This window comes from Solanum dulcamara, chromosome 5 (genome assembly GCF_947179165.1).
Source record: "Solanum dulcamara chromosome 5, daSolDulc1.2, whole genome shotgun sequence".
Classification (NCBI taxonomy): domain Eukaryota; kingdom Viridiplantae; phylum Streptophyta; class Magnoliopsida; order Solanales; family Solanaceae; genus Solanum; species Solanum dulcamara.
The window spans coordinates 59,235,462-59,247,367 of record NC_077241.1 but is presented as its reverse complement, the minus strand read 5'-3'; the positions used below and the strand labels follow the sequence as shown (position 1 = coordinate 59,247,367).

The window sequence follows — 11,906 nt, the reverse complement described above, 5'->3', positions numbered from 1 at the left end:
CTTGTCTATATTGAATAATTCTAATGATGATGAAGGGGTAATAAAAAGGCAACTTGATGATATTTATTGATATGTATTATGTTGTGGATGATTTGATTAATATTGACTCATTAGCGGAAATGTGTTGTGATTGTCTTGATATGAATTGTGTGTTCCTATGGACATCATCATATTCTCAAAAATTGTGTGAACATGCCTATTGCATTTGTTCTAGAACACTAAGATGAGATCTATTGTTATGATTATGTCAAGGGAAAATTGTTCTGGCGATGCCGAGGGTAAATAGTTCCAGCGAGTAATGATTATATCGAGGAAAAATGATTCCAACAGATACATGGACTGTGTACATGCCCCATGAGTTCCAATTTGAGTCTCATCTAATGTGTATCATTAAGAGAAACATGCATCACCTTACTTCGCATCTCATTGCATTACATTGCACATTATTTGTCATTATGAGCTTGTGAATACTCTTGTAGTGGTCTTCTGATTGATAACCTTGATGTTGATGTTGATTATATTTACTGTTGGAGAGTTTCTATTGATCTATATGCTACGTCAATTATGAAATGTTAGGTTGGACTAATTTTTATGTTGGTTGTGGAGGTTTAGTTGGAATGATAGGAGTATTCGTATTCTATATTGTTTTACTCCGTGTTTAGTAGTTTGCATGCTGAGGACCGTGTTGTTGGGTACTGTTATGACCCAACCCTGTAGGCCGCGACTGGAGTTCGACTTGGACACCCGTATACATACCTATCAGATGAACAACATGATAGCATACATAAGAACTCCAATGGGTCATAACGTCTTCATATAAATACATCTCTATCATGTGTAGTCTGAGGAATTGTCACTAATCATCTCATGAAGGGACGCGCAAGTCGACAAGGCTTCTATTTCATATTAATATTTACAAAACATCGTATACACACAACTGAACAAAACTTATATACATCTCACATACACATATGTCTACAGACCTCTAAGAGTGTCAACGGTATCATATGGTGGGACAGGGCCTCCGTCGTACCCCTGAATGAACGAATACATACATCAAAAGATCAGTACCAAAAATCTGGGCTCCGACACAATGGAGCACTTTCAAAATCGCTGAGTGAAAATCCTAAGCTGGCGGATCCCCAAAATGCGAGTTTGTACCTGCAGGCATGAAACGTATCCCCTCCGAAGAAAGGAGGTCAGTACGATATATGTACTGAGTATATAAAGCATAACATAACATAAATGAGATCATATCTGAAGTAGAGGTTCAGAAGACAAATATGATACTCAAGAAATCACTATACCTGTGACTTCTGAAATAAAATCATGCATGATCATATCATATATCATATCCGGCCTATTATGGACTCGGTGAGTCCTTCATATACATGTATCATATTCGGCCCATCATGGGGCCCGAAACCATCATCACATCGTCATGTCATCATATCATATATATATATATATATATATATATATATATACCGTACCTGGCCCTCTAGTGAGGGACTCGGTGAACAATACAGTGAAATTGAGCACGATAACATACCAGACCTGGGACTCGATGAAAGATGTATTAACAGTATGTACGAGCAGAATAGTGAGTAACCATATGCAAATTAAATCATCATCTAAGACTCAATAGAGTAATCAAGTGAACCATCACTTGAAGATCAGGGTAGTAATCGTCTCAAGTACCCTCTAATTGTCATTAGGGATCATATCAAATGGAGCCTCAAGAATCATAGATATGTATCAAGATAATGCTAAACAGCTTATGAAATCAGAGACATTTGTCATCGTAGAGTCCTTAGAAATAGGAGCTTATACATCCAATTACTATTCAACATATAGAAGGCTCGAGGGCAATAGCTCAACTACTTTAAGAGTTTTAACATCCAAAAGTGAATAAGAGCCATGAGTCATACTCGGAGCATATGAATGAAATTATACCCAAATATCATATCACATATCACTTATATCTAAGACATGCCAAAAGAAAAGAAGGGATAGGCTTTACATACCTGTTATAGATCAACCTCAACCAAGCTTGTCTCGTTACCTCTTTAACCTATTTAACACGAAAGTAACACTACTATGAATAACCTTCGACTTTCCAGCTTCTAAATCTACAACCAATTACCTATAGAAATTATTTCCTCGTTCACACTTCTCGACTAGTATATTGATTAGTTAAGAAGTTAACAGAAATCGAACAGCATTTTTCCTATAACTCGCCCTATCCGAACTTCGAATTAACCATTGATTAGCACAGCCATACCAACAACAACAACCACCATCCATATACAATAAAATTACTTCAACATTATTCAATACAAGTTCCAAATAGCCCACCCAAAACCACGATATCAAAATACGGTTTTCGATCTTTATTTCGTAAAATCACAACCACACAGAAAGGAGCATAACGTGGCTGTAAACAGAAGCACTTATACTTCATTTATAACCACATTTCCGTCCCTTCAATATATACAAATTACCCTCAAATTTAATACCATGATAACGACTACACTAATCAAACTTTAATCCAACTAGAGCGGCCTCAATTCTGTCCATTTACAACGTCAACAATAACTATATAATTTTCTTACCTCCAACTTCACTTAATATAAATTAATCTCTCTATTACAATATCATTAACTCCAATTTGAAAGGAAGAAACCCTACCTTAGCAACTTGGCTCTGCAACTCGGCTGAAGTTGATGGACTTCTCGTTGAACCTCCTTGCTACCCCAATGATTGACTTACGTTGTTAATCACCTTCACTTGATCGTAAAATACCTTAGAGAATTAATTTACGGAGTAAGACTTGAAGTCTCTCCTTGCTTCAACCATGGCTGAAACTTGTCATGGCTTAAACTCTCTTTTTTTCTCTCTAGGTTCTTGAAGTTAAAGATGAGAAAATGAGGTTCTTAGTCACTAATTCAGCCTATATACACCACCTTTAAAAGTGACATGTGTCAGCCCCTAAGGGTGACACATGTCCAGCCCCTACACGTGTCCAGCCCCAAGGTTGACACGTGTCCAACTCCTATAGGTCCACCTCATCCATGCACCAACTAGCTGCTGCCATGTGTCTTAGTGGGGTCCATTTTTTGTTAGTAGGTACATCACCTACTTACTCTTTTTCGTCGGTTCGTAATCTCGTCCTAATTTAAGAACCTATGTGATCCTTGCTACTTAAGCTCGACATGTACTCAAGCAGCTTAATTATGTAAGACATCCAAAGCGATAGCTTACGCAAGCAGGTCGATTACCACGACTCACTACTTGGCCTCCAACTCCTTTCAAATCCTTCCAAACCTATTTCCAACCATCACTACTCACATAGAACTAGTCTATGCAAAATATGGGGCGTTAAATCCTCCCTTCCTTAGAATTATTTGATAACGTCATGAATAACATGGATCACATGGTAACTTTAGAGAAGCTAAATAAATGTTCCCATGTACCAAGAGTGCGGGGTATAATAGGTACTCACTCCTTGCTTCTACACTTTTGTAGGTCATGAGCCCAGTTCACTGTGATACTCTCCCTCCTCATCTTGATCGAGGCTTTTCTGCGGAGATTAGTGAGGTAGCTGCTTGTTACCTTGGTGGACCCACTTTCTCCTACTTATGATTTTGTTCTACTCTAGAATAATGTCATGTGAGACTTGTATTTTCTTCACTTCTATTGTAATACATTAGTGGTTTATACATCTGACAAACAAATTTTGTGGGTATTATGAATTTGATTAAGTTATCCGCATGTTTCGTTATATTGAGATTTCATTTCCGCTTTATTTCCATATTTATCTGTATAATCGGATCTTAGGCTGACTTATCTTGATTGGATAAGGTAAATGTCATCACATCCATGTTTGGATCGTGACAAATAATCTCCAAGGACTTGTTTCGAGGTAATTTCATGTGTGATTACTAAACTGTATCCTCTACTTTTTATCATATTTGCTGAACTTTATACATTATTAGAGAAAAGGACCAAAATAGTTCATTATCTCTGGGATTAGGCTCAATATAGTCCTATTTCTTTTAAGTGAAGCATTAATAGTCCATATTTTTTAAAAAAGTGGTGCACTTTTAAGTCTCAAACGTAACCACCGTGAACTTTTTTAACAGATCAAATTAAGTGCAACTACTTTATTTGTCATGTAGCTCTGTTAATTGTATCATTCGTGTGCCCTGAAGCGTGAGCGCTTCACCATATAGTTTCTTGATCATTATTTACTAGTTCGACATAGTTAATTATTTTCAACTACTCTGACAGGAATTTGGCAACTGATAAAAATGATAAGCATTTAATTTGGCACTTTACAAATTTAATGATTGTAGTGAACAAAACAATCATTAAGTAGTTATATCATGGTGCACTTATATCCATACTTGACCCATTGTTTGATCTCTTTTGACCCAAACAAATTTTAATTGAATTGATTCTTAATTTTTTTTAATTATTTTGTTTTGTTCAAATTTAATCCAATCCATTCCATTGCCATTCCTAACTAAAATCAACAATGAAATCCTCCATCCACCCTCACCACCGCCCCTTTTTTAATTCTAAAGGGTCAGTTTCGTATCACTATTTATATCATGGTTCACTTATATCCCATACTCGAGAAGCATTTTGCATAATACGAGCCTGTTTGGATGGTTTTTAGTCTTTAATTCATAAGTCAAAAATTATAAGTTAAAAAATTTAACTTAAGACTTCTGGCTTATTTTTATCATTTTAGCTTAAAAACAAGTGCTTATAAACACTTTTTTAGTTTATCCAAACACTCCAAAAATACCTAAAAGCTATAGAAAAAACAAAGCAGAGGAATATACGTGTTGTTTACGAGTTCCTTAAAGTCAACAATAGGATTCTTCATTGAGTGTGATCTCACGTATAATAATTAGATGTTTTTAGTTAAATTGGAAAATTGGCTTGTAGCAATATTTTGCAATAATTTTTAGGACCACTCTTCAAGAGAATATTATGTGCAGAAAATTGTTTGTCTAGTTATGCTTATTGTTGAGGATAGAGAGCGTCATACATATATAGAAATTCTTGTGAAGTACATATGACGAAGCCCAATGTTCACAATATTCTTTAGTCAAACTTACCACGTCAAATAATAAAAACAAAAAGAAAAAATATTTAACTTGATCAACTTCTTATTTTAGAGTATCTAAGCTCAATGATATTGATCACACTTACAAAAGAAAGAAAATATTTAGCATTCTGATTCCTCCGTTGACCGACTGAGAGTACATTCTACATAATGATCCGTCCAATTGGCGCATTTATTGGTAAAGAATTCAGATAAAGTAAATACTTAGCTCGCAAAATGAATACCAATCGTCCAACTTAGAATCCTATACTAATATCAATAGACAGAGCTAGTAAGATAAGCAAATGTGATTGAGAGAGAAAGGAGTTAATCTTTCAGCCTCATAAAAAAAATATTATATATGATGAAATCAAATATCCACAGTTTTGTTTAAGTCTTTACCTCGTCAAATAGAAAAGCAAAACGAAAAATATCACATAAAAACCCAAACCAAGGTACGTAATTCATTTCTTGGTTCGATTTAATATGGATAATGTGATTGCATTATTGAAAAAGAAATAGAAAATTAAACTGGCCGTAATTATACTATTCATGATGTGTTGTTTTTTATTTTAACAAATATAACACACTATAAATGAGATTTTCAGGAACAAACGTTCGCAATGAAAAGTAACATTTTAATATAAATGGGTGAAAATCATTTACACTTGTCAACGTTACTTTATAAATCAAACTTCTCCCTCAACTTTTCCTTTGCCACGCAAGACAAAATTTGGCTGGAATTTATTTCGTGGTGATCTCTACAAATGTTGATAAGTTATTGTTTTGACTGAATTGTTAAAACAGGGATTTTCGTGGAAGCTCATATAAACCTCCACAAAAAGTAAGAATTATTTTAGCATTGTAACGTAACAGAACATTGAACCTTTTTAGTAGCAACAAAGTCAAAACAAAAGTATTAATAACGATCCTACTCGCCGTTAAAAAAATCGTAGGATGTTCTGTTCACGATCATGTTGGTCATTGAAAATCCTCAGTCGCTACAGAAGTTTGTTCTTCTGTAACGAACCTGGGATGTTAGCCAGGCCTATCTAGCATATGAAATTTATGTAGATAAGTTTTTTTTTCACATTAGTACGGTACTTTAATTTGATTAAAAGAAAAACACTTTATTTTGGTTGAGAACTCCCCCTTTGGGTCCTAAAACCTTTGAAAGAGTCAAGGCCTAAAAAGAGGAGATGATGAAAAAAGTGATATTTTTACTCCAGTTTACCTAGTCCTTCTGCAGTCATAAACTCAACAAACATGGCAGCTAAATCACACATGCCAGGACTGCATCTTTGATATCTAAATTGCCATTTTTGTACAAATGCACACTTTCTTGACAAAGTGATAAACGCATAAAAAGAAACCAAATATTTTTTAATACAACATTAGTATTATAATTTTATTATTATTATTAACATGTAGATTGAAGAGAAAATTTGTTCCTCTAATTATGTTTTTTAGATAGAGTAGAGATAAGTTTTGAAAGTAGAAGAATGAAAAGGTAAGTTCACTGCAAATTTGGACAGTATATATATAGTAAAAACATAAGCTAACATGTGAAGCAAAGTGTCCAAAGTAAACCTAAATTAGAGGGTTTGCCATTTCAAGAAATTCAAGGGGGCAGTCACCAAATAAATTCCTTTCCCCCTCTTGGCTATATCAAGATTTTAAGAGGCAGTGATCTCCAAAGATTATATATATATATATATATATATATATATATATATATATATATATATATATATAAATTAAAAGTCTTCTAAAAGTGTGTTAATTATTATGATGATATCTGATTCTATTAACTTAATTGAATTTCCTAGATTGGTCAGCATCCTGGCCCCAACTTATGTCATATATATATACACACACTCCTTTTGCACACTCAGAAGTGACTTAAAAGGAGAAAAGCATGGGAAGGACACCTTGCTGTGATAAGACCAAAGTCAAAAGGGGACAGTGGTCTCCAGAGGAAGATAAAATTCTCAAGAATCACATCCTTAACCATGGCAATGCTGGCAGTTGGATTACCCTTCCCAACAGAGCTGGTTCTCTTTCTTTTTCTCTCTCATTTTTTTTAATTTTGTTATTTGTATAGTTTCTAGTATTTCAAGATTTATTTTGTTAGTTTCGAAATGAAACCTGGTTATCTCGATCCTATTCCTAACACCTTTTTGTTTTACCTGATCGTTTTAGTCAAAGAAATTTGGTTGAAAGTAACTGTTGCTTTAGAAAACTAAGAAAGCTTTAATTATTATTTTTCTCTTAATCTATTCTTTGCTCCAACAAACGATCGATACAATTTCTACGAAGTGTATCTCTTTTATTCGTTTTTACGAGAGATAAAGCGTAATCTAGCCAACTGATCCATACAATTAATTCTATTAAATGATTTTCTCAATATAGCCTTTTCTTTTTACCTCCTTTTGTGTTATTAACCGTACAATTAATTGTGAACTCATACTGAGCTAAATTTGTTAAAAATTTTATTGAACAAACATGAAGAACAGAAGAGAGAAGGAGAAGAGAGAAGAAGAGGAGAGAAGCAGAAGAGAGAAGAAAATATCTTCTCATTGTATATTGTGTTGTACTTCATCCATACATCACTGCCTATATTATACACATCACAACAATCAATTAGTTACAACTGATACACCTAATTAACTAACTGATCAGTTAGTTAATTAGTTTTAACAGATTCATGTGAAAAGACTAAACTGCCCCTTGCTAATACTTCTTAGATTATAACAAATTGTACATTACTCCTGTAATTTGAGTTTGGTTACTATCTGTTCTTTTTTTTTGTTTCGATTATTGTATTTCCTTGTTATAATTACTATTTAGGATGATTTGTCACGTCGTTTATAGTATTTATCATAACTTCCTTATTTTCATTAATTATTTCTCTATACCTATTTGGATATTTTTTTTCTTGAATTGAGGGTTATGGAAACAACATTTGTATCTCTAAGGCAAAGGTAAGGTCTGTCTATATTTTACTCTCTAATCCCACTTTATAAAATTACATTGTCCAGTAGCCTTTTTTTTAACCCTTTAGTTATTGTTTTTTTTTTACACAAAAGAGCAATGTACAAAATGCAGGGCTAAATCGTTGCGGCAAGAGTTGCCGATTAAGATGGCTGAATTATCTGAGACCAGATATCAAACTTGGAAATTTTACACAAGAGGAAGACAACATTATCTGTTCTCTCTACTCTCAACTTGGAAGCAGGCTAAATCTTGCTCTTCAACTAATTTTGATTTTTTTTTCTCTGTTACTTATTTTCCAAAAGAGTATTATTCAAGTTTTTGATGTTATTTGCAGATGGTGTGTTATAGCATCTAAGCTTCCAGGAAGAACAGACAATGATGTGAAAAATCATTGGAATAGCAAGTTGAAGAAAAAGGTTTCAGCAACAAAAGCCAACTTTGATGATAGGAAGGAATTAGTTTTCAATTCCTCAGAACAAGCAATGAAATTTCCATTATTTCCAAGTAGGGAGTCTGCTGATAAAAACATGGTTGAAACTGACGAAAACCACTCCAAGATTTCAGCTTCCATGGAAGGATCAACGATTTTCGGAACATCTTCTGCTTCACTTGATGATCTTTCATGGTTTGAAAGCTACTTTCCAATGGATTCCAACATTAGTGATGGCATATGGACAGAAATTGGTGATTTCCCACCCACTCTGATCAGCTGATTTGCTTATGAAACACACAGGAAATGTAGTAATCTCTTGTTTAGTATTTAGATGCATGATTTATTAGTGGAATATCAACTAGAAAAGAAACATGACAAGTGTAAAACATTAAAGAAATTAAAAGGGGTGTTTACATTATTTAATTTCTGGTTTCAGATATATAGTTTTTGGACCTTATACAAGTTGTGGCATAAGTTAGTGTTGTATTTCTATGACGCGTCAGTTCTTTCAAAATTAAGTTGTTTTTTCAAGGCAAATCCGTGGGTTCTGAACCGCTCTACATAAGTTTTACAACAATTAACATATGCAGTAGTCCCTCTCCATCCATCTTTATTTGTCCGCTATATTATTTTAAAATATCTAATAATATTTATGCAATTTATAAAATTAATGAATAATTTATTATGATATATCTATTTTACCCTTGCTATTAAATATTACTAGTATACATACCCATCCATTACACGGATATTTTAAAATATAATAATTTCTTAAAAATTTAAAAATAGCTAATACGAATTATTGTTGAGTAATAGAAGTGCAATGAGGATATGTGTTGATTTTATATATATACACTTAATGCTAACAAAAATTTACCCTAATCTATGTGCAATGAGGATATGTTCTTCAAAGACACCAAATACTATTCTAACAACTTCTCCTTCTCCTAGTTTAATGAATATTAATAGCATATGTGGTATGTGTTGAATTAATATTTGTGCTAATTAATTAAATTATAAATTCATAGATCAATCTAAAACTTAATATTAAAAATAATTTGCAAAGCATGTTGCAACCTCTTTAACATACTCTTCTCTCGTTCGCAAAATAAGATGATATCATTTAATCAAATATAATTTCATAAAATAAGGATTCACAAAAGAAAAAAATTCAATGATCAATAAAAAAATAGTATAATCAAATTATTATATACCACATAAAAATATACTAATTTTAGTGCAAAGAAAAATTAGAGAGATAAAAAAAACGGTCATCTTCTATTCCTTTGATTTACTATAAGTATTTTCTTTTATTTTATGAGTTTTTGGATTTGTTTAGCTTTTTTATGTTGTAGATTTTATTCTTTAGTAATACGTATAACTTAACATTAGCGGATAATATTAAGATTTAGTTTTAAAAATTTTAAAGTAATTTTACGTAAATAAATAATATTAAAAAATATTATTTATTAACTTTATCCCATTGGTCAAATAAGTTGATCAATGAATAACATTAATTATATCTATTAATTATATCTGTTATGAACTTTATATATTTTTCAGTATTAGGATAACATAATTAATTCTAAATTGATCAATGAATAGCATCATATTATATCAAAATTGCAAGGACATTCTATTATAATACTAAAGAATATTAATTTTAAATTGACCAATGAATAACATCATATTGTATCAAAATTGCAAGAGGCATTCTATTATAATTCTAAAGAAGATAAAAACTTTTGATGAAAGGCACATGAGGTAGTCTGCTAATTGAGTAATTTCAAGATTTAACATATCATAAAATGATATTATAAAGTTTTTAACATATTTAGCATCTTGACATGTATTTAATAAAATACTTATGAAAATAAATCAATATAAGCTTAGTTTATTATATTATTTAAATTTGTCAATAATAATTTTTAGAATTATTTTATTTATTTATTTATTTTTCAAATGAATCAAAATCATAATGATTTTGAATATTTATATTATTGTTGTTGTATATTATTGTTTTCAGCATGATATATTTAGTTTTAGTTTTAATTATTGATATTAGCTGCATATGAATTTGAATTATATATTTTCTTATTAAGATTTTTCAGTTATAGTACACCACCACAATCTGCATATAAAAATTGATAAAGTTTTTGTAAAACGAAGATATGAAAATTAAAATAAATTCACGATTAGAATTAATGATCAATACAAAAAGAGGAGAACAAAAAGCTTAACATTATGATGTCTAATTATAGTAATCTTGAATAATATACTCACGATCCACCTTGCAAAGTCATTTATATTTTCTCCGGCTAGTCATCACATTTACCTATCAAAGAAAATACTCATTATTATCTCTGAATTCAAAGAAATTTTTTAAACAAAAATCACCAATTTGTTAAATTACTAAGGCTACGGAGGCTGGGAAAAAATCTCAAAAGAAAGTAAATATAAATTCACCGACATCCGAATAAAGTACGTCGTCGTTAAGTAGATTGTCCACAAAAAAACAACAATTATCAAATCATCAAACTTGAAAATATAGATACTCTTTTTGGTTGATGCCTTTGATATTATGATGCAGTGCAAGTGAAAGTATATATGATTTCTTCTTGGTGCATGAAGAGGACATGGTGAGGAAATATGGGTAGTTTAGTTATGAGGGAAGCCGGAAGTAGGGGTAGTTGGCTTTTTAAGATTTTAAAAATCACAAAACAAATGATAGTTATTAATTTTAATTTTATCTTAAAAATTGCTACTATACATTTAAATGATTATGGCTGCAAACAAACGTGAGCGGAAGTCCTTTTTCCTATGATTCTGCCCTTTTAATTATATTATAAATTATAAATTATAAATAATAATAATAATAATAATAATAATAATAATAATAATTTATTTAATAATTTAACTATGTTAGGATACTTATACAGTAGATATTGTTTAGAAGTTGTGTAATGGAGAGTTTTAAAACTACCTATTTAAATTTAAATTGCATTTTGCCTATTTTACCAAATACATATTCGTAATATTTAATAATCTAATTTTTAAAAACAGTTCCCACTAATTTAAAAATAATTAACTACAGTCACACTAAAAGAAATATCTCAATTTAAAGATAATTGTAACAAAGTAGTAGTTGCTAAATCGCTATAAAAAGAAAAAAAATGCGATTTACTTTTTTAGCGGTATTTGTTATTTTTGAGTTTGTCATTTTATTTATTTTTTGTTAAATTTTAATTTATAAATTAAAATAATTTGAATTATGGAGTTTTATAAAGGAGCTTGATTCACGATTCTTGCAGCTGAATTAATTCCCCATGTGTCGGGACTGTCATCTCGTTGATACAG

General features: G+C 31.3%; 1 protein-coding gene across 1 annotated transcript; it reads left to right on the top strand.

The window, feature by feature from the left end:
- The first annotated feature begins 7,021 nt into the window (after positions 1–7,021).
- LOC129888344 (transcription factor RAX1-like) lies at positions 7,022–9,035 on the top strand. The gene is made up of 3 exons (XM_055963337.1): positions 7,022–7,173; positions 8,228–8,357; positions 8,451–9,035. The coding sequence occupies exons 1-3, from the start codon at positions 7,038–7,040 to the stop codon at positions 8,827–8,829; spliced, it is 645 nt and encodes a 214-aa protein (XP_055819312.1). The 5' UTR covers positions 7,022–7,037; the 3' UTR covers positions 8,830–9,035.
- The last annotated feature ends 2,871 nt before the right edge of the window (positions 9,036–11,906 follow it).

Coding starts and splice junctions, on each gene's coding strand:
- LOC129888344 (XM_055963337.1), top strand. CDS start 7,038: ATGGGAAGGACACCTTGCTGTGATAAGACCAAAGTCAAAAGGGGACAG. Junction 7,174..8,227: donor TACCCTTCCCAACAGAGCTG/GTTCTCTTTCTT, acceptor TACAAAATGCAG/GGCTAAATCGTTGCGGCAAG. Junction 8,358..8,450: donor TACTCTCAACTTGGAAGCAG/GCTAAATCTTGC, acceptor TGTTATTTGCAG/ATGGTGTGTTATAGCATCTA.